Here is a 22,473-nt window from a genome sequence, read left to right on the forward strand (position 1 = left end):
TCTTGAAGAGAGATTTTGGGTTGAATCAATACTGATGAGAAACACATAYTGTGGCAGGCAATGCAATTTTGGAAAAACCCATCTGTGGGGTAACTACAAGGGGAAATAAATGGTCAGAGAAGTAATGACAACATTTCWCTGCATGGTAAGATGGGTGTGGTTGTGGTATGTTCCCCTTGAGACACAAACTGTAGTTATTTTATCATCAKTCAGACATTCCTTGGGAGGTCATATCTTCCTTGGATGTCACGTGAAGAGTGATTTGCTAAACATAATATATGATTTATTCGTGCAGGGCAGCATGTTTAATACCTGGAAGCCAATGTGGGTCGTGCTCTTAGARGATGGAATTGAATTCTACAAGCGGAAGGCTGATAACAGTCCCAAAGGGATGATCCCACTAAAAGGAAGCTCTATTCAYAGCCCATGCCAAGATTTTGGCAAAAGAATGGTAAGTTCTTTTTTAATAAAAGCAATTGACAGTGTACTGATACTTCTGGGAGCACTGAAAGGGCAAAAGGAGGTGATTACAAATTCCTTGCACTCATCCTAGTGGCCATTCTCACTTGCCTTAGGAGGTCACAAGCACATTTGAAATTGTGTACTATTTGAATTCAGAACACTTCAAGTGGACTTATTCAAAAAGCATGGGGGGAATTCGTTTGTTTGTTTGTTTGGGTTTTATTAAATTTCTTAGTCTCTCAGAGAGCAGAATTTCATTTTACTGGTGTGAAGACATTTTGCAGCAGAGGCACCAACTCCTCTATTAAATATATATCTAATTGCCACAGAATAAAGCTGTGAGAAAATACTTTGTGAGCAGAGGAGGCATTTATTTATTGTCAAGTGTGTTGGTTTGGTTGCTGACCAAAACCCCTAATCCCCTGTCTCCCTGCACAGTCTGTGGGAAGGAGGGAGGGGTTGGGGGCAAAAAAGGTGGTTTTAAGGGCTTATTTTATTTCTCATTATCCTCCTCTGACTTTGTTAGTAACAAATTTACTTTGTACCTCTAAGTTGAGCCTGTTTTACCCTTAGAGTGTTTCCTCCCAGTCCTTATCTCAACCCATGACCCCTTTGTTAAATTTTCCTCTCCTCTGCCCAGCTGTGGCAGGGGAGAGCACATGAGCAGCTTTTGTGGGTGCCTGGCATTCAGCCAGTGTCAAACCATGACATCAAGGAACAACAGCTTGCTCAGACAGGAAGGAGATAAATGCTGTGACACAYATATTTTGTTATAGGATTCCTGAAAAATAGTAGTTGGTAAAACAGGATTTCTAATATGAGCAAAGAATCATACRATTATTCAGTCATTTGTAATTTTGTCAACTCAGTTTCATCAAAYAGGCATTACATCCCCAGAAATTCCTCTGACAAAGGGGCCCCCAGAATCTGGTATATTATCCAATTACAGGTTAAGAAAATTTACCACAGGGATGCCTGGTTAAAGATAGAAGTCTCTGTGAGAGCATTAGAAAAACAGCAAGTGTGAGATGAGAGACTGCTGAGAGAACAAACATTACTTTCTCACATGAGTAAAGTGAGGATAATTAAACCTGTCTTCAGGTTTTGTGGTAAGTGGAATGAGGGTCCCTTGTGTCAGTTTTGGACCTGCCTGCTTTGCTTTTTCCTYCTTTTCTTCTTCTTATTTCTTTTTGAAAGTATATTTTTAGGACAGGAGTATGGTGAAAAGTGGGATAATTCTCACTGGTTCCATTTCAAGGATAGCTTCACTTGCCTGGGCCCAGTTTGGAGCAGGGACTATTGGGCCACAGACACAATTCTGTATTTCTCTGGTTAAATTTTTGAATCAGCTCTTTGAGAAGGCTAATCTTGTCCTTTGGTAAGAAATCTCATCAGTGCTTTAGTATTTCATTCCGTTAATCTGGTGTGTTAGCTTGACTCTTGGATATTGGGATTTGGAGAAATCTGTCCCTTTGCTTTTCTCATGCATTRTACATTGATTTTCAGTATCTAGGTCTTTCCTATATAGCAGAAAAGGGGAGTGTTGCTGGAAATATGAACAGTATCAGAAAAGAACGGGTTGCTTTTCTGTCTGAGATGATTGATTTTTGAGGACTCATTGCTTTTWAAATTTGAAATCTATCTTCCATGTAATTCAGTTGCTCTACTGCACAATTCCAGAGTGTCAGAATTTTACCTGTTGGCCATAGTTTGGAAGATGCTTCTCAGGGATATTAAGAAATGTATCATTTACACAAATGGGCTTCAGTAGATTCATTCAATGAATTTATTTCACTGATGTAGATTTGCTGCTCTTTGACAGTAGCCTTTGCTTTCCTTGCCCTCATCAAGTCRTGCTGTTGTTTTGTAGCTTAGCTTGGCATTTTTAGACACCTGCTGAGTCAGAACCTGTGRTATTTATTATAACACAACTACAGAACAAATTAGTTTCACTCATGGGGAACTATATTTTAGAGGAAGTGGAAACCTGAGTAATTAGATCCAGATCTTCCATCCAGAAGATTACTGGATGGAAATGAGTTCAAACAGTGTAAATTTTGTCGGGTGGTTTGGGGGATTTGGTGGGTTTTTTGGGGTTTTTTTTGTTTGTTTGTTTGTTTGGTTTTTTTTCAGGTTGGCGGGGTTTTTTTTCTGTTTAAAACTACCTTTAAATTATCTATTCTCATTTTTGGGAATTCTTTCCATTGTGGCTAMTGTGTTTGGATAGGTGATTCTAAAATATAGCCAGGGCTTGGATGTATCTTCCTACTAAACTATTAAAGGTTTACTAGGCTGGAAATGTGCTCAAGTATTCTCCAGGGTGTGACCTTGCCTTCCCTTGTGAGTCAGCAGCTGAACATGATGTGGGGCATTTTTCCTCCTTCAGATTGTTCATGTGTCTCTAAACATTACAACAAATTTACATCAGTGATAAGCCTGGGGGAGCTGGGTGCTCCAGCCTTTCATCTTTGCTAAACTTCCCAGCAAAACTTAAGAATCAGCAGCTGCATTGGTGCCACAAACCAAACAAAAGCTGCTGCAGTGCTTGTTCATGGTTTCCTTCAGAGTTTTATAATTTAACTGTGTCTCTAAGGCACTTTCTATAGTATTTATGCACAGGTAGGCTGAATGTTGAGGTGGTACTGGCTTCATTGTGCCCAACTGGCTACACCAAAATAACTCTAAAAATAAAAATCCCATAATTTATCATTTCAGTTTGTCTTCAAGCTCACTGTGGCCAAGCAGCAGGACCACTTTTTTCAAGCTGCCTTCCTGGAGGAGAGAGATGCCTGGGTGAGGGATATCAAGAAAGCAATTCATCACATAGATGGAGGCCAAAGGTTTGCCAGAAAATCCACAAGGAAGTCTATCAGATTGCCTGAAACAATCAACCTGAGGTTTGTTCCTATAGCTTGGCYCCCTCACTTATTTCCATCTGCAGTCAGCGTGTCAGATGTGTAATCTTGGTCAGGAAGAGCAATGAGCCTGTCTCTCACAGCCCTTTCTGCACAACTCAAAATTTCAGTGTGTACAATGTGTCAGAAATGAGCAAGCAGTCAGAACTGGAAGCTTTTTTTTAATGCATTATCATTTACCAAAACACTTATTTATCAAAGGTTTTTGCTGATAAGGAGATTTCTGGGCATAATGCAGTGCAAGAGGATACCCCAGCCAAAGTGTGATTCTTTCAGGAGGAGCATTTTATGCAATCAATCATTTATTGCAAAAATATATTAGATGTTTTGTTTGCYCTCCAAAGAAATGCTGATGTTAGCCTAGTTTTTGGATGGTGAGGGAAGTTTAGAGCCTGCCAGGAAACATGAAACTGGCAGAGGAAGACAAARAGATAAAGGGAAGCAATCTATCAGTACTTTAAAAAAATCAAGGAGGACTTATTTTCTACCTCTGAGCTGTAAAAACCAAGGTACAAATGAGCCTGCAGTGTTCCTTATAAGACAGTAAAACTGCACAGGATCTGAGAGCATGCAGGCTTTGGGACAGGGACAGATTTTCTGCTCAGAAAATCACCTTTGGGTGAATTCAGAGAACAGCAGTGAAGCCTCCCCTTGGGGCTGTGGGGCCTCAGCAGTGGGCGTTCCTCTCTTCACGCTGTAGTCACCACAAATTGTGGTGTTCTCAAAATAGGGAGATGTGGTGAGCCCTTGGTGCACTCCACCCTCTGCTCCCACAGATGTGATGGTGATACAGTGAGAACTGCAGGCTTGGCAACTTGAATTTTTCAGGAGATGCAGGAGACAAAACTAACTCCCAACTCTGCAGGGAGCCATGTGCCAGCAAAACACCAAGCCCCCATGAATGACAATGACWTTATTCTACAAACTGGCAAAACTTTTTTTTTTTAATTTGCTAACAGTTTCTGTGGTTCTTTCTATGCACAGTGCTCTGTACGTCTCAATGAAAGATCCTGAAACGGGAATAAAGGAGCTGAAGCTGGAAAAAGATAAAAGAGTGTTCAATCACTGCTTTACRGGTAAGGAGCTCTTGTCCATCTATTCCATGCAAGAAAGGAGCACAGAGTTGAGAAACTAAAGATAAACCAAAGAGCTCTAAGCTCTGTAAACCACAGAGAAGTTTGAAAAGAAAACCAGATGCTTTCTTGACCAACCCAGAAGAAGCTCAAAGGACTGATCTTGAAAAAGTGTTCAGTTATGGCGTTGGTAAAACAAGAAGGATGAAATTTAAGATTGAAGAAAGATTAAAGATTTGAGTTGATTGTTCTGTGAAACACTTAAGTACAGAAGGATATTCTATCCTGAATTTTTCATCACCGAACTGTGTCACATTTTAATTCCTGTTTCTCTCCAAGTAAAATCTGTGTTTGTGCTCAAAAATGCATAAATGTTGCACTTGAGGACATTGTTTAGTGGTGGACAGGGTAGTGCTGGGTTCCATGAACGTCATCCTGTTTCCAACAGCATTATGTTAGTAGCATRGCAGTCTGAAAGGCTGCCTTTTCCAGGCTTGGCTGTACTTCATTCATTCCCAGGCCCTGTCTTTGAGGATTCCCAGCTGAGCCTTGTGTGCCCTCCCAGCTCTCTTCTCCATCAGGAATGGTGTTTGGGAGTTGTCCTGGCCCCTGCCATCAGCTGGAAAGGCTGTGCCTCGCTGGATGACCACRAACCTTCCCAGATTAGCTTCTCGTGCTGTCACTTAGAACATTTTTCAGGAGATCGATGAATACATGAAATAGGCTTATTTCCTGTGTACTTTTAGGCTTCTTCATGTCTCTCTTAGTTTGTGGATGACATTTTGTTCCTTTGTAACCAGGCACCTGTGTCATTGACTGGCTGGTGTCCAGCAACTCCATCCGAAATCGCAGAGAAGGTCTCCTGCTTGCCTCTTCCCTCTTGAGTGAAGGATACCTGCAGCCTGCTGGGGAYACATCCAAGGCTGCTGCTGAGGGACTGTCAGACACCCCCTTCCTAGATCTCAGTGATGCCTACTATTACTTTGTGAGCATTGTATTCTGTTTTTTTTTATTGTCTCAGACTTATTGATGCTCTGCTTTTCTCATGCTTCTTAAATTCTGGAAGAAAGATTGTAGAGAAACGGAGGAATCTATCTTCATTGTCTTTTTCCTGTGATGCTTAGAATGAGCTGGCTCACTTTAATAGTTGTAACCTGGGCAGGTTTTTATTCTGGCACCCTTCTAAATGTGAATTGAGTGCTGAGACTAAGCTGGATTCTTTTTCACTGGGATTTTGTCCCTTGTAACTGCACTGGTGACAGAAGTTTAGCATCTGTTTCCCTGATAATTCAGTGGAAGAGAAGAAAGGAATTCATTATCATGGGACTTCATGGAGTGGCAGAAGCTACAAACACATTTTTGTGCAGAGCCACCAAATCTGAGTCAGCATGAGTGTGCACACACACAGCTTGGCTGTGARCAAAGAAATAGAAGTTTTTAATAATCCCCAGTAACCTGTCCCAGGTGTCATACTCAGCCTTTTCCATTTATTAATTCATATTCTGGGGATTGATTTCTACAATTCTTGAAGAACTCGTAATACCTCAATCACAGTCAAACACTGTTTGAAAGATACTTGGCTTATGGATTTATGCTAATACAAAGCATGCCTTCTATAAAGTGAAAACAAGTAAATTGGTATTACAAATCTGTTTATATTTACCACATAGAATCACTTGGCTTCAGCAAAATGACTCTCCCATTACTCATTCATTTTCTTAAATGTTCTGTGCTAGGAAGACTTTACCTGTGCAGCAGAGACACTGTTGGTAAAGGCAGCCTTGTGGCTTCCTGGGGTGCTTCTTGTAGCAGCCATGTGTGCCCTGCCTGCTTTTGGATTATTTCTAGTTTGATTTAATACCAGTGTAATGTGAGGAGGCCACAGCAAGTGTGTCTGACTGTCATAGAAGCATAGTCCCACCTCACACTGAAATCTGTGCATGGTGATTTGCAGAGCTCCTCAGTTTTACTGGGAGACTTTTCTAGTAAAAGGTTAGATTAATTCAATTTATTTTTTTTTTCTTTGGGGTGGAGGAAAGCCAAAAGAAGCCAGATTGGTATATGTACATAAGCATGCAGCAAGTATGCAACTTCTGTAATATTTCTCTTGTGGTCTTGCAGCCAGACAGTGGATTTTTCTGTGAGGGATATTCCAGTGATGATGATGTGGTCCTGAAAGAAGAATTCAGAGGCACAATTGTCAAACAAGGATGTTTGCTGAAACAGGTTGGTATTGCCCATGTTCCATCCTGTCACTAGGATGATATACATGGGTGCAAGATTACTCTTTTACACTTAAAAGCTTTAGATAACAGAGAAACTATCCAATGTCATCTCTGCACTTCTCTGTCCCTCTTGCCTTTGCACAAGGAACACTTGCATAGTAGCAGGACTTTTCACAAATACTGCAACGTTTATTGCTCTTACCACAAAATAAAACAGTTGATAGCTTTAATTAGGAAAGAGTCCTAATGCAGAAGATATAATGAGTCATTGGTACAACTCAAAACTGAACTCAAGTAAAAAGTCTGCCACTCCTGTGTCCCTCTGGATGTACAACTGGATTCAGTTGACAGTTCTCACAGACTTTTTCAGCATGGCTAAGCAAAGGAGTCATTTCAGTCACTAATGATTGATCTGTAAGACAGAAGATAACTGGATACCTTCCTTCCATTGACCACTTCTCTAGGTAGCCTGTTGCAGTGTTTGACCACCCACTCTCTAAAGAAATGTTTTCTATTATTGAGTCTGAACTTACACTGTTAAAATGGTCCTTGAAGGCCTAAGAGCTCTTCATTGGTGCTCATTTAGTGGTCTAAATCAGTTTACTCAGAAGCAATGAAAAAATTAGACCCACGTCTTGATGCTCTGTTACCCTGTCACATTCATATCAACCCAGTTAGTAAGATCTTTCCTGCAAACTTTAGCTAATTGAGAAACTTGTATTTTGAAATGTCAGAGGAAGTGATTCATGACAATTTTCTGCCAGTGTTAGTCTGCATTTGGTCACTGTCAGTGAGTTGTGGGTCATGGCTTGGAAGGGTCACTTCTTCTGCTGAAAATGCTTTCAGCAARTCTAAACTTTCCTAAACTTTTTACATCCTTTTCAGTTGTAAAATAAGGCCACGAGGCACTACCTCCATAGCAGAACATGGTAATATTTCTGCCTGAGCTTCTCAGCCATGAGCCCTGCAGGGTGCTTAAGCCAGATAAGCAGGGTTTTTTTGTTATCATTGCAGGGACAGAACGACTTTCAGCTCATCTTTGCCAACAGTTCAAGGTCTCTTCCTGCCAGGCATTTTGCAGCCGTGTTTTCTGCCAAGCAGTGAAACCTAGTTCTCACAGATCTCATGTGAATGTCATAACTATTAGACTGTATGATATTGTTTAGGGGAATCTCTCATGCTTTGCTCCTCTGCTTTGCCAAAAAAAGAAAAACAAAAAAGAAAAGAAAAAAAAGAAAAAAAAAAAAGAGAAAAAAAAAGGAGAAAGCAGTTTGATAGTCCAGTTGTTGTGCAAAAGATTGGAATGTAGAACAGGCAGGTTCAACTCCTACTCCAGTATTTCCTGTTCACAATATTCAGGGTTTTTTCCTTTTGTATTTACCTGTCCTCTCGTGTGTGTAAGATTGGAATGCAGGCAAAGCAGTTCCATGACATTTCTTCTTTTTGAACTTTCCTAGGGGCACCGGAGGAAGAACTGGAAAGTGAGAAAGTTTGTTTTAAGAGATGATCCCGCCTACCTTCACTATTATGACCCTGCTGGAGTAAGAGAGATTTGGTTTATTTCCCTGTTTGCTTTGAATCYAGTGCCTTGTAGAAGTATCTGAATKRRGTATTTGCATGAGTGTGATAGGGAAGATCAGGCAGGACAGTGGGACTGWTTTCACATGGCATGGAAAAGCAGAGTGAAGGATGGTTTCCTTCACTGTAATATCTAATTGTACCTCTTATCTGTGATCAATTAGAATTAATTAATGTGTACTCTCACTTGATCAAAACAAATTAGGTCCTGAGTGCACATGAACACAATAGAGTTATTTTGCAGTTTATATTTGAGGTATTTGCCATGCCAAGGCTGAGACATGGCTTTCTATTTCTTGTCTAATTTTAATGTGCCCATTCCTATGCTAAATACTGTGCAGATCCTAAATTCTAAATCACAAGAGATTCCCTATTTATTTTAAGCCTTTCCCCTATCATACCTCTAACACCACATGTCACACAGACTGAAGATCCCCTGGTCTCTCAGGTGACATACTGAGTAATCAAATGTTTTTGTTTCCATTCTGGAAATGTAGCCATATATTAACTTGTGAATTGTTTCAGAATGCATTTAATTTTGATTTCATGTCCTCCCTAGGGAGAAGAACCACTCGGAGCAATTCACTTGAGAGGCTGTGTGGTGACAGCAGTGCAAGATATGCCAGACAGTAAGGAATCATATTGAATAAACTCTGTAATAATTTTTTGGTAAAAAAACCCCTCCAATCTGCCTGAAATCACAAGTGTTTTTTATTCCAAAGCAATCATCTATGTACAATGATTCAGTAATTCTAGTAACTGCTCTCTCCTGCTGTCTGAATTACTGGGGAAGGGTRCTGTGGTAAAGGTAGCAGCAGAGAATCTTGTGTTTGGTCAGTACTTTAGGGAAGGCTGGTCAAAAGGATGACACAAACCCCGTGTTAGGATAACTGGCCTTTAGACAAAGTAAGCTGCATTTTATCTCTTTAGTTAATAAATTTGGGATGGAAGCTTTATATTAGAAATGGTTATGCCAACAAATTATTACTGTCCACCTGCTCTTCCCTCCCAAAGCTTGAAGTTGTGGGAACAGAAATGGTGTTGCTGTAAGGACCAAGAAACACTAATTTCATGCCTTCTTCTCTCCAAGGGAGACTCTGGCTATCATATCCAGTAAGAAAGTTTGTTGGCATCTCAGAAAAGAAATGGATGTGAGATGGATTCAAACATCTTGTTTTTGTAGCTGGCAAGGCATGGGAGGGTTTGGGGAATATCATCTGTCTGCAGGATTGCAGATCCTCCCATTTGATTTGAGACCAACTAAGCAGAGACTCCTGAAGCTGAAATGTGCAGAATTCATGAGTGTTTTTTTTTGGGAGAGAGCCTCTTCTCTTGTACCCAGTCTTTGTCAGGCTTAGCTGTAGAAAGCCAGGAGATCCCCTTTCAGTGTGCAAAGGAGGAAATACTGAAGTACAAGATTTTTTTCTCACATAGATGACTTTCTTATCTTTTCCCCTGTAGCCAAGAAGCATGATGTTGACAACATCCTCTTTGAAATCATCACAGCAAATGAAATCCACTATTACTTGCAAGCAGCCTCATCCACAGAGCGTACAGAGTGGATCAAAGCAATCCAGTCTGTTGCTAGGACTGGTAAATGAAGATGAYCTGCCAACAAGAAGACAGATAAATTAAATTAGTTACTCAAAACAGAATTGAGCATTTCACCAAGAGAAAGCAGTATCACTCCAAGTGGCTTGTGTATAGGGGATGATGACTGGAAGTTTCAATTCTATAGAGGGCACTAACATACTAACATTTTTCCACTTGTGTTATGGTAATATTTTACTAAATTATAACATAGAACATGCCATATTAGTGTGTGTTGCTTAGACTAATCAGTCCACCTTAGGAAGCACGTACCCACAGCTGATAGTGGGAATCTCACCATTAACAGCAGTCACTCTTAATTGAGTTCCACTGACAGAGAGGAACTCAATGAATCATCCTCTCTTCAGTTGTGTTTCAGGATTTTTATGTTTTTCAGTCTTCTCCAGACAAGTTTTACACTTTCTGCTTTGCCAGATCATGTTTCTGTTCATTCACTTTTACAAATAATGCCATAGATTTCAGGAAAAAAGTCAACCCACTTGGAAACGTGATCCACTCCTGTATAATCTGTCAGCATTAAGGGAGAGAAGAATGCAGACAACTMTGGAAACAGCAGTGGAATCAAGTACAACTCCATGACAGCAGTATGAGGAAGAGTGTCTTCCCACAGTATTTCAAACACAAAGCAATCTCACTTCAAACTCCATATCAACCAATTTTAACCCTTGCTAAATTTCTCCACAAGAATCTGCACTGGGACCRTTGTTTCTCTTTATTTAGATTTACAAAGCAGTGGGATGTCAGGTACTGTACTCAGCTTTTTTTATAAAAGCTGGGATGTCAGGTGCTGTACTCTGAATGAAGAACATTGTAGAAGGGAAAGGATCCATGAGTTGGTTACTTGAACTATTTAGTTGCTGTGTTAAGTAGGTTTGTTTAGGTTTTCCTTTTTAAACCTCCAGCTCAGTCCTTGATTCTATGCCTTAGTAAAAGAAGAAAAACCTTCTGCTTGTAACTGAAATAAACGTTATTATTTGATAGGGTCAGTTCACCTGATCAATCCGTGCATTTTTTGTGTGACTGTATATTAAACAAACTTCTAAGTCTTAAACTCTAAARAGGAGTTGAAAATCAAGTTAATGTCAGATTCTGCACGTAGACTGTTCCTGGTACAGACTGTTTGAGTGCAAGTGAACTTCAAAACTTTTAAAACTCTGTTCATAGATCTAATAAGATACCTTATCCTTAAGGATTCTTATTGGCATCTCTTCCATCTAAAAATAAATGCAAAGCTAAAACGTCTTTTCAGTTGTGCTTAATTATACTTGTAGCTAATGAACCTGGAGCTCTGTTGCCTTGCATTATTTGTCCCAAAGAAACCACAATCTGCAGGAGCAGCAGGCTGGGACACTGCATCATCATCATCATCATGTCCACTTAATTTGGCCAGTGGAAATCAGCTTCTGGCAGGCATTTCCTGTCTCTCAKGCAAGCTGATGGGATGGCTGAAGTCTGACGTGTCATTCTGAGGAAGGAAGAGTCATGGTAAAAAGATCCGCTGTTTGCTCAGCCTGCTTTCTTGATAATTGCTGCTTGGCACTGCTTATTATTGCTTTCAAAGTGCACTAACCCAAAAATAGCCAAGGGCACAGGAAAATTAAAAAAACCACCCTGCACAGCCAAACAACAGAAACTTGTCCAGCTTACCAAAGGGGGGACATGACTGTCACTTTTTAATAAAACTAAAATGTTTTACCAGTCTGTGATCTTATCATTTTAACTTGTGCCCAGTCAAGGGAATGACTGCCCACCTATGAATGGTGTTTTGTCAGGGAGAGGATGCTAGTCAGTGTGGAGAGCTCTTACCTTTGTACCAGCCTATATTGATGGGGTCTGTAATATGATAGGTAGTGCTTGAAGACACATTTCAAGGGTTTGTGGGTGCCTCTGCTACTTGGCAGAAATGACAGGATCTTGTCCAAGGGAATTCAGTTTTAAAAAGCAACTGCATGTCAGTCAGAGATGGCGAGGCCTTTCTAGTTACTCAGAAAGCAGGGAAGGGAAGAGGCACAGATCCTAAATACTGGCACTTCCTAAATACTGGCACAAGAAAGACAAGAGCCAGCCTTGTGCAAAGAGCTACTAAACAAAAGGGAGAAAATAGAAGAGCAGACATACGTGTGTGTCATGCTTCCTCTAACTTTTACCCTCTATTTAAATCACACTTCTACTACRCCCTCAGCAATTACCACATCAAGACCAGTTTCTTTTTTACTTATAAAGAAGAACTAGTGTAAAGAACAGCAAAATAAACAATTGTGGATAAGGGCTGTATTTATTGAAAGACTTGTWCAATATAATCTAATACAAATATCTTCTTAAATTCTTGTTTGCTTGCCACATCTTGCACTGAGCAGTTTTGCSTCCCTGGAATACTAATTACGTGGTTACTACAGTCAGGGTCAGATTTTAGGAAATGTTGAATAACTATGCACCCATGAAAACATCCACATAGACACAATGCTCCTACTTCCATTTTAAAATGAAGTTTAAAAAAAAAAAAACTGGACAAAGCAAACCACACACACAGATGGGAAAAAGTAAGGTTAATATTACTTTGTTGCTAAGTGTAGTTATTTTGGTGCATTTCTTTGCAGTGTGCCATCTTTGCTTTTTATTTGAAAGAACAGGTAACAGAAAGTGTGAAAGGTCTACTGAAAATGTGGTTTAGTAATAGAACAGTTKATTTAGAAATATTTAATCAAGGTTTGTTCATAAAGACAAAATAACTAATTAAGGCTTCTGAGGTATCAATTGTTTACTGTCAAGCCTCTCTTCTAGACAAGTTTTTATTTTAATTTCTTATCACAATATTGCATATAACTCTTCAATTGAATTTTTGGCTTAGAGCTCACTTTACTACAAATGTTAAACATCATCTTTTTCCCCCCTAATTTGTTCTCAAATATTTGRGAAGTTATTTTTTGTCTAAACTATTTGCTTCACAGGGCTCTTGGTAAGTGCTTTTCACTGTTTGTAATGTGGCTCTTTTTCTGATTTCAAGCTTGGGCAACACTGAAATCCAGAAAAAAAATCCTTAAATAATCTTTTTTGGCAGAGGCCAGAAACATTTGAGTAGGRTGGGATTATTTGGGGGAGGGCAGTGGGGTGGGAATGGGTTGGTTTTTTGTTTGTTCTTTTTCAGTTTGTAGCTTTTAAAGCTGTAGGAGACTACAGGAGGAACTTTAAAAAGTAAAATAAGTAGAGAAGAGTTCTTTGCAGGTTGCTGGTATTTCTGTGGGTTCCTTCAGTTTGTGTTTTGGAAAGTGCACATATTTTTTGCTCGTGGACTGTGGTTTTCTTATGGATGTACAGAGATTTTTCTATGCTCAGGGTGAACTCTGACACAAAACAAGGTTCTTCTTTTGTTYACTCCTCAGCCTTCTTGAAACAGAACTTCTTATTTAGCTTCAAAACAAGGTTGGGTTTTTTCCTTTTGGTTAGAAAATAGGACTTCCTGGTTTGCATTTAGAATCAAAACTGTGGCTTTCCACACTTTTCTGGTTCTTAATTTTTGGTAGATTGCTTAAYTTTTTCTTCCTTCCAGTGTGGTGAAAGGGACAGCAGACTGTAAGAAAGCTGAGTAAAATGCTGCTTTCCATACTTCATTTGATGTCCATTGTTAAGAGTAATGGGCTACAGTAAAATTCTTTATTTTCCTGTATAGACTCTACCTTTCTTTTAAGATGGCAGTATCTTTCTCTCCTTTTCTTCAACTCATTATAAGATGACTGAGCAGGAGGGAGGAAAATAATCAAAGGGAAATGCTGATAAAACTGATGGAATTTTGMTTCCACCACTTGAAAGGGAGACTGACAATGTTAGTATTTTCTAAAACTTGCCTTCGGTATGTCTTTCACCAAAATTTTGAATATTAATAAACTGGGGTGAGGGAAGGGACCTGGGGGGAGAGGAAAGGAACCTGGAGATTGACTAATTTAATTAAAAAATCCCAAACAACTAGACAACCCGGTCTTCCTATATCCTCAAACTCAGTTATAAAAAAGACATTGACAACTCTCCTTAGTGTTACCATTAGCCCCTCTCTCTTTATCAAATATACTAGAATAGCCTATTGCAGACTAATAGAGTATCAATTATATAAATCAATGTGTGATCAGTCTTTTCATGTACCTGCTTCCACATGATAAGGAAAAGCCTGAAAATCTTTTCTTAATCACCAATGTATATCAAAAGAAAATCAAGAATCTGTCTCTTTGGTCCTTTGTTGCTTCTGCTGTATGTGTATGTAGATGTCCTGCTYTTGAAAGCTTAAGTTGCTGTGTTTCCCAAGTGTCTGATGGAAAAGTACAGTAACAAAATTAATGCATGTGTGAGATATTTTTGAATAATAGGAAGTTATTTATATCAGGCTTTTAATACTGTYATGCAGATTTTTGCTAAAAGGAAGTATTTCATGATTCTGGTATATAAGTGGTAAAATAGTTTGTTGGTTACGGTTTCTTTTAATTAATACTTTTACTTAAATGTAACTTTCYCAAGTTACATCTTCAATTTTCCCTTTCTTCTCTTCTGCCCAACACTATATCCTTCTTCTTACAACTATTTTGGCCTAAACATCCTAAAAGAGAGTTTGTATTGCTGCTTTTAGGCATCACAGAGTGAATCTTGGATAAGAAAACATAAATGCCTAGTGGCATTTTAAAATTGCTACAACACACCATGTGGTGTTTAGTCACCCCCTTAGAACAGTAAAAACTTCCTCTCACCTCCTCATATTTATAAGCTGTGCACAGATATGTAGTTGCTYTGTGGGTATTGGGTGCTGCTATAATGTCTCCCTGTTTGAACAGTCCCCAGTGTTGTTATCTTGTTGAAATTACTTTAAAGAGCAATATAACTTAGTGAAAAAAAAAACTGTCTACAGACCAGTGATGTTCAAAAGTAAAGGTGCATTTGCTATGCTGTTAAATGGCTATATAATGTACCTGGTGAAGCTTAGGTGTTAGGATCTCCCTGCTGTATTTTTTCAGTGCAATATGTRTTGCCATATGAACTATGCTAGTACATAGAATTATCCACTTGGGTTTCATCTTGGTAGATCCCCCAGGATCTCTGATCAAAAGCAGTATTTGGTGCTATGACTGATGAATTATTTCATGGCCACTGGTGTCCTGTGGCATCTGGAGAAGCCTTTGTGTATAGCTCAAAGTGTCTGGTATCTCAGCAGCAACATAATGGAAAAGTAGWGGAAGCTATTGAAAATATCCCCTCGGTGGAACAGATGAGCAAAATTCTTATGGAGTATTGTACTATTTAAATTATCAGTTGTTAGATAATGCTGCAAGAAAAAACTACATCTTTCTACATCTTTCTCAACTTTGCCTTTTTCCATATAAGGTTTAGAGGCTTAAGGTGTTTGGATTGCTTRCTTGAAGTTTTCTCTCTTTTCCCAGCTTGCTCAACCTATACCTTCAGTTCAAGTCTTCAAGATGAATTCTCCAACAGGCAGCTGGCAGCATCTTCTGGTCTTTTGGTTTTGGTGCTCTGAGACCACAAAGATGTTCAAAAGCAATATTTGGTGCTGTGACTGATACATTATGTCATGGTCACTRGTGTCCTACGGCATCCAGAGAATGCATCTTCAGATTCCTCTTAATGTTTTTAAGAACCATGCCTTAAAACCAACATGTRTGGTTCTAAAAGCATCTTAAAACGTGAGTAAAAACCTGCTGATGTTGTACCTGACAAGCATGCTCTAGCAGGCTGGGTTTTATTCCCCTCTGGGAATAAATCCACAGTTAATGGGTGGCAGTGCTGGACAGGGTGATTCTGAGGACCCTGGGGGAGGCTGCAGCGAGCTGTGTCAGTATGCAGAATTATCCTCTTGGGTTTTATCTTGGTAGGTCCTCCAGGATCTCTGAGTTTGCAGTCCACCACCTCTCTCCTTCCTTTTCAACCCACAGTTGTAGATTGGGTATTTTGGTTTACCAGAATAGCAGAAGTGGGTCTAACCCTCAGCACTGACACTGCCCCAACACTCAGYTCTTAGTGTTGTGCTCAGCAGAAGCTGCTGACTGGAGGTATTAAATGCAKTTGGTGATTTCTTCTGTGGTTTGGGAGATGGAATTTTCTGAACAAGCAATGTGGTGAAAAACAACTGCCARTTGTCAACATGTTCCTGTGATTCCAATATATACCTTATCCCAAGTTCATTTGGAGAGAAGATAAAAAAATAACACCATCAATACCTAAGTCCTCCCAGCTGTATGTTTTTATTGTCTTCCTGTCAGCCCTGGTGGGCTGAAGCTGCTGATCCCAGTCCTGAGCTCAACTGTTCTGTCTTCAGTTGGGATAATTCTGTAATTTGRTACCTTCCAGAGATATAAAGACATGTTCATCTGCATGTTTCTGTTTATTGGCAGAAAAACTTGACAAAATTAGCTTTGAAATTCAATAAAAGTCTGTGGAGATTAAATATCTTGTGCTTGATTTTTCGTTTAGCCTGTTAATGGAAATGACCCAAAGCCACATCCTGCATCATGATGAAATAAAGCCACACTGTCAGCTCCTCACTTAAAAAATGGAGCACTGCAACAGTGAGTAGTTGCCAGGAAGGTTCTAACACCAACAGGAGTTGTTGAAAACACAAAAGATGGTTTTTGAGATGCAGAAATGAAATGCTGAGCTCTGGTTGAGCTTCAGTGCTGGTCTTTTTGRTCCTCAGCTGTGCAGCAGCTCATAGGATTTTGAGCAGCAGGGAAGCCTTTTATTCCTCACAGAAGCCTGTTTAAAGGCTTGTTTAAAGGCTCTGCTGCACAGCTGAAGTGTGTGGGCAGAAGACATTTGCAAACAGCTCTGCACACACAWGCTTCATGTGCTTTCTCCAAAGGCCTCTGTGTGCTAGGAAAGCTGCTTGGGCAGGAAGGTGAAGGTGCCTAAAGGAAAGCCTGGGTGATGGATGCCTTGGGTACCTTCCTGCAGCTGACATCTTCTAGTACGGGGGTAAAAGTGGCCTGGGAATGCAATGGGAAGGTCAGTGGCATTTGCAAAAACAGAACTTTCCACTTCCTCAAAAACTTATAGGTAGGAGGTAAGCATCAGAGCGGAAAAAGGGTTTAATCAGCCACTAGGGTGTGAGGGCAGCTAATGTGTGCTCTGGGGTGGAATGGGCTTTACATGTGTGGTCTTAGCTGCTGAGGATGCTCTCTGAGGAAAAACAACCACACAAGTGCTAATTTAGGCACTGGCACAATCCTCCTATTGCTGGCATTTCAGTGGCTTTTGYTGGCAGGTAGAAGGGGCAAGAGATGAGCCCAAACCAGCTGGTGCAAGGAGTTGGATTAATGGATGGTTGGAGTAATGGATGTTTGGAATAATGGATGCTGCTGGGGTATCTTTAAAGGGAAGAGGACACATTCATCCTGCAGCAGAGATAGGAGGCTGAGTAGATAGTACTGGGGCAGAGAGAACAGATGACCAGAATTGATGCAATGAAATCTCCAGGGGGAATTAAAACCCTTCAAGGAAGGAGTCATAGGTGGGGGAGAATGAGAATTTGTACTTAAATACTTTTTCTTCCCTTCAGTAACAGATTTTTCAAGAGAAACTGACACCATTATTATTCCAGGCTCAGAGATCCAGGCCTTGTGTAATTGCATAGCTGTGTGTTTAATTCCTTGTGCTTAAAGAGGCACCTGATGTGAACAGAGGCATAAGGGATATTGGGGATTCTTAATGCTCATTTGAGAATGGGGAAAAGCTACCAAGTTAACAGTGAAGTAACTGTGTTAGGATTCACACCAGAATAATTATCCTATTTACAAACTATCGTGAGACAAGCACATGAGAACTTACAGCTAAGGGGCAGGAAAGCATCAGGAATAGGGGATAAATGTCAGGGAGTTACAAACTGGAGGTAACACAGGTGGCTAGATGAGAAAAGTTAGGGACTAGATCTACTATTGTACAGCTTCCCCATCATATGATTTAAAAAATTTGGCAGGTTTGAGGGTGATGAGAATGTACTGGTAGTATTGTTTTCTTGATTAATTTAGATGCACTTTTCCTACTTCTAAGTCTCTTAAAATCAGAGTGAAACATGCTATGAGCGAGGTGTGAAATAGCACCTTCAGTGTGCTTGGGTGTGTGTTTTGGACTTTTTTTTTTTTTAATTTGAGCTAACTAAATGTAATCTTACAGCAGAATAGCTACTAATAGCAGAAGAAGTGTTTGCAATTCATTGACCTTTGTGCTACATCCTCTATGCTTAGCAATGCTCTTTACTCTGAGTTACATTTCAGTCGTGTGTGGCAGCAGGGTGACAGCAGAAGCTTCAGTGAATTTTGGGTACTACATCTATTTTGGATAACGCAGTAGTTGTCCCACAAGAACAGTGTCTCTGTCAAAGGGAGATTTTTAAAAGCTAGTGGAATGGGGTCGTGATCCTATAAATAACATTTGCCTACAAGGAATAAATTACAAGATGTGTGAGAAACACTATTCAGCCATTGTGTCATGTTGCATCAATGTTGTGATGAGAAAGCTGTCTAAATTATGCCACTCATGATTTAGAAAAGGTACCAGTGCTTATGGACTGAAAATCTGTTCAAATGCGGAACATGAGCTGAGGAAAGTGGCCAGTTTTGAGGGAATCTGTTGAATGCTCTAAACCAGAGAAGGATCAGATAACATTCTGTTCTTGGATGCACTTTAGAGTTGCCCATTTCACCTGGCTGATCTGTTTTTTCCTTGGCCTGTAGATATGGGCACCTACAAGAAAAATCCTGTGAGCCCAGATATCCAAAATAAAGGGGAGTGAAAAATACTAGTTTCACCAGATATTCTGCAATGGTTAAATAAGTGCAAAAAAAAAGAAGTGTAAATCGAAAGCAAGTTTAGAGTAATGGTTTGTTTAAATGCCAGTAAAACTATAAAAAGAAGTGCTACTGGATCTAAGACCAGATCACCAGAGTCTGTATTTTCAGAGCAAAACTGCTTTTACATTTGATCTACTGTTAGTGGGCTCTGATAATGGTAAGGGTTGGAGCTATTTGGAGTAAACTGCATTGAATAGGACCCTGATCTAGTGCCATTCAACCTCATGCTCATGACAGGATACTTCTACCCCTTTGTCAAAATGTTCTTTGCCAAAGTTTGCAGTAGTTGTGTGAAGGGATTTCAAATCTGAGTTTCGTAAGCATGGCTGAAGTTTTCCTATAGAAAATTGGTGCCAGATTGGTGACTGAATTTTGTACAAACGCCTCAAGCAACGGGTAATCTTCCCAGCATTTTCTCATTTATTTTACTCTTTAGTGCAAAGGAGGTAGGTAAAGGTGATACCAGAATAGCAGTAAATTGATTCTATGGTCACTTTTCTGTTGAGTAATGACATGCAGCTCCTGTTGTACTAGCAGCAGTTTTTAAAGYTGGTGCCAAAAATCAGTGCTGGTAAAGCACAGCCTGTAAGATGGAAGATCAGCACATAGGAAAAAACTAAGTTTCTCAATGTGTTTTAACCTATGAAAATACATGAAGTTGTGTTACCTCTCACAATTATCCGAGTTATTTTGTTTAAAGTAGTTAAATTTTGCTCCACTCCTTATCATACAAATGACTAATGTRCATAGCAAATGGCTTAGAAACTGTTAGTTACCTGTCTGCTTCCATCCTCTCCTGGATCTAAGAGTCCTAATCCAAAAATTCCACAACTGGGTAGTAAATATTCAGCACTGCCAAGCACTAACACTTCACTGAGTGCAAGTTCAGGAGATCCTTGTGAAGATTGTATCCCTTAAAACGGGCACTGGGAATGTTCAGCTGATCCTGAGGTGGCCACCTTGTCCTCTTCTTTCCAGCATCTGGATTTATCCCTTCCCCAGACTTCCTCTGTGGGCTCTCGTGTGTGGCTGATACGATACACTTCATGTCCAAAAGTCAAACATACCTTTATTTTTTTAAAATAAAAATCACCTCTTCCAAAACATAAAGTGCAAACTGAAAATATAAGCAATTTTTGACASTGCAAACTGAAAATATAAGCAATTTTTGACAGTACAGCAGAACATAAAATTTATAAATATAAATTACAACTGAAAACTTAGTTGTCTTTAGAATTGCACATAAAATTAATAAAGTGAATTTAAAAAGACACCCATAATTTTTTTTTGAGAGGCTTTCATCATAAATTCAAAATCAGTCCAAAATCATTCAAAATCAGTTTCACAACTGCCAAACAAKTGTGTGTTATTGGCAAAAGGTTTTTGAGTTGCAAGAATCAGCACTGGCTTCTCATCTCTCAAGTTCTGCTTCCAAGATTTCTCCCCATGTGTCGACATCCATTGGATACATGCTTTTCTCTGGCAAGTTGAGTTGTGAAGCAATGTTGCTGTATTTCCCACTCAGCCATTCTTGCTTCACTTTGCTTTTCCAATAGTTTCTCAACAASGTGATCTGGTGGAAAAACATACAGTCAGATCTTGGAAATGAACCAATTTAAGCTGCATTTAATATCTAAGTTTAACACTGCTAGAGAGAGGATTTGGAATGTGCCTCTGGATATTGAGACATTAGGGCCAAAAAGGCAAAATGCTGCTGAGAAGCAGACTTTGCTCCACTTCCASCTTTTCTGTTCCTGCCTCAGTTCTTTGATGGTCAAGATGAAAAACCCAAACCAGGAATTCATATTACTTCTTACAAGAGGCACCTTTCACTTTTTCTTTCTGTTTTGGTTATTTGATCTTTAATTCTTGCTTGGAGGCTGGGTGGATTCTTCTCTTCTGTCAACGTTTTAGGACAAGAAAATGCAGACTTGGTGTGTTTGTTGCTTCTATTTCAAATCCCCTCCAGATAAAACAGACAGAGAGCTCTGGAAATTGCTGTGAAGTGAGATCCACACACTGAAAGGGCAACCACTACCCACTTATGGCTGTGCCTCACACTGCARTAACTTTACTGAAATGTCAGAGCTCAGAGGAGTGGCTGCTTTTGTTTCTTTTGCTGCTGTTTCTCTCTTTTCTGTTCCACTGCTCCCCTGCTCTCAAACACACCAGCTAAAATGTGGGGGATTACCTTTCTACCTGGCCCAGAGTCATCTGTGGAACCAGCTATCAGATCCTTTCCTGATCAACCTCAGCTTCCAGGCTGGATTCAACAGTGAGAGATGATCCAGCACGTTCTGGAGCTGAACCTGCTGCAAAGTCCATGTGTGGGAAGATTTTCTAAACCGCTTATAAAAGCTCCTGCTCATTTCTTTTTTTATTTCTTTTTTTGGGTTTTTTTTTTTTTTCCTCCTGAATGCGTATTACTTGAGGTATATAAAGACAGCACTATCCAGGATGATTTTCCAGGATGTCATTCCTAACCAGCAGATCTGTTTCCACTAAAAACAAGCAGAGAGCGCACACTGCCTATCAGTTATGTTATCTTCTCCCTGCCAGYCGTGTCTGCGGGAACGTGGACTTTGTCCCGTCTCTGATGTCTCTGATGAACGCCAGCAGGGCAGCAGAAAGGCTGAATGTCATGCAGGTTGTGTCCCGAATAGGAAAAGGGACAGMCTTGCTTTATTCTCAGTGTATTTTMCCAAATATCCAGCTGCCTGTGCGCTGTCACCGCAGCTGTTCCCCACACCCCCAGCATGGGCGCGGCACGCTGATGCCATTTCCTTACACATTTCTAGTGACCGCCCCTCCTAGCAGCCTTGTTCATGTCGCTGCCTGAATTCTGCCGCTGAAGGTGCATTTACCTTCCAGGAATAGCCGTTCCCTCGGTCGCAGTCGATCTCCCGCTGGCACACGGCGCGCACGGCCAGGCAGTGGTGCCGCCACAGCCGCTCGTTGCTCTCGATGACGCCGTGCCAGCCTTTACAAGTCACGGACGCGTGGCACAAGCTCTCCACATCCAGCCCGCTAAAAATCCTGGAGCTGACCTCCAGAGGAAGCACGGACACGAAATCACCCGGTCCGCCTCTCCCTCCCTCGGCGCTATYCCGGCCGGCAGCTTCCATCGCCGCCACCGGGGCGGGGAGGCGTCACCACGGCCGGTCTGTGTGCGGGCGGCCGCAGCGGGCAGCGCCCCGGGCTGGGTGTGTGCCTGCTGCCATGTTCCTGCCGCCCGCCCGCTGCGAGTGTGGGATGCTGSTTTYGGGGAGAATCCTGCCGGTTTCGGGGAGAATCCTGCCGGTTTCGGGACGGTGGGCGCGGCTGGGGAAGGCCCCGCGTCACGGAGCGGCCGCGCGTCATCAGGCGGCGGCGGCGGCGGCTCCAACCGAGCTCGGCTCCACCTTCATCCCGTCCCGGCGGCTCCTGGGGGCTCGGCTCCACCTCCATCCCGTCCCGGCGGCTCCTGGGGGCTCGGCTCCACCTCCATCCCGTCCCGGCGGCTCCCACCAGGCTCAGCTCCACCTCCGTCCCGTCCCGGCGGCTCCCACCAGGCTCAGCTCCACCTCCACCCTGTCCCGGCGGCTCCTTTAAGGCTCGGCTCCACCTCCATCCCGTCCCGGCGGCTACTGCAGGACTCGGCCCCACCTCCATCCCCATCCCGTCCCGGCGGCTCCTGCAAGGCTCGGCTCCACCTCCATCCCGTCACGGCGGCTCCTGCCGGGCTCGGCTCCACCTCCATCCCGTCCCGGCGGCTCCTGCCGGGCTCGGC

General features: G+C 41.3%; 2 protein-coding genes across 2 annotated transcripts in view; one reads left to right on the plus strand and one right to left on the minus strand.

The window, feature by feature from the left end:
- The window catches only part of PLEK (pleckstrin), a 12,943-nt gene extending 1,812 nt beyond the window's left edge, over window positions 1-11,131 (plus strand). Inside the window, exons 2-9 of the mRNA XM_057383199.1 lie at window positions 296-451; window positions 3,178-3,359; window positions 4,362-4,453; window positions 5,251-5,435; window positions 6,572-6,676; window positions 8,133-8,216; window positions 8,813-8,882; window positions 9,715-11,131. Coding sequence (XP_057239182.1) covers window positions 296-451; window positions 3,178-3,359; window positions 4,362-4,453; window positions 5,251-5,435; window positions 6,572-6,676; window positions 8,133-8,216; window positions 8,813-8,882; window positions 9,715-9,854 — 1,014 coding nt within the window. The 3' untranslated portion in view covers window positions 9,855-11,131. The remainder of the gene's footprint in view (window positions 1-295; window positions 452-3,177; window positions 3,360-4,361; window positions 4,454-5,250; window positions 5,436-6,571; window positions 6,677-8,132; window positions 8,217-8,812; window positions 8,883-9,714) is intronic.
- Window positions 11,132-19,627: 8,496 nt separating this feature from the next.
- Window positions 19,628-22,072, minus strand: FBXO48 (F-box protein 48). Its single transcript, XM_057383198.1, has 2 exons — window positions 21,569-22,072; window positions 19,628-20,277 (listed from the first exon to the last, which is right to left on the minus strand). Exons 1-2 carry the CDS (start codon window positions 21,827-21,829, stop codon window positions 20,116-20,118), a joined length of 423 nt encoding a protein of 140 aa, XP_057239181.1. The 5' UTR covers window positions 21,830-22,072; the 3' UTR covers window positions 19,628-20,115.
- Window positions 22,073-22,473: the final 401 nt, after the last annotated feature.

This window comes from Malurus melanocephalus, unplaced genomic scaffold, assembly GCF_030028575.1.
Source record: "Malurus melanocephalus ecotype Western Australia unplaced genomic scaffold, MMel_1.1 scaffold_615, whole genome shotgun sequence".
In the NCBI taxonomy this organism is placed as follows: Eukaryota; Metazoa; Chordata; class Aves; order Passeriformes; family Maluridae; genus Malurus; species Malurus melanocephalus.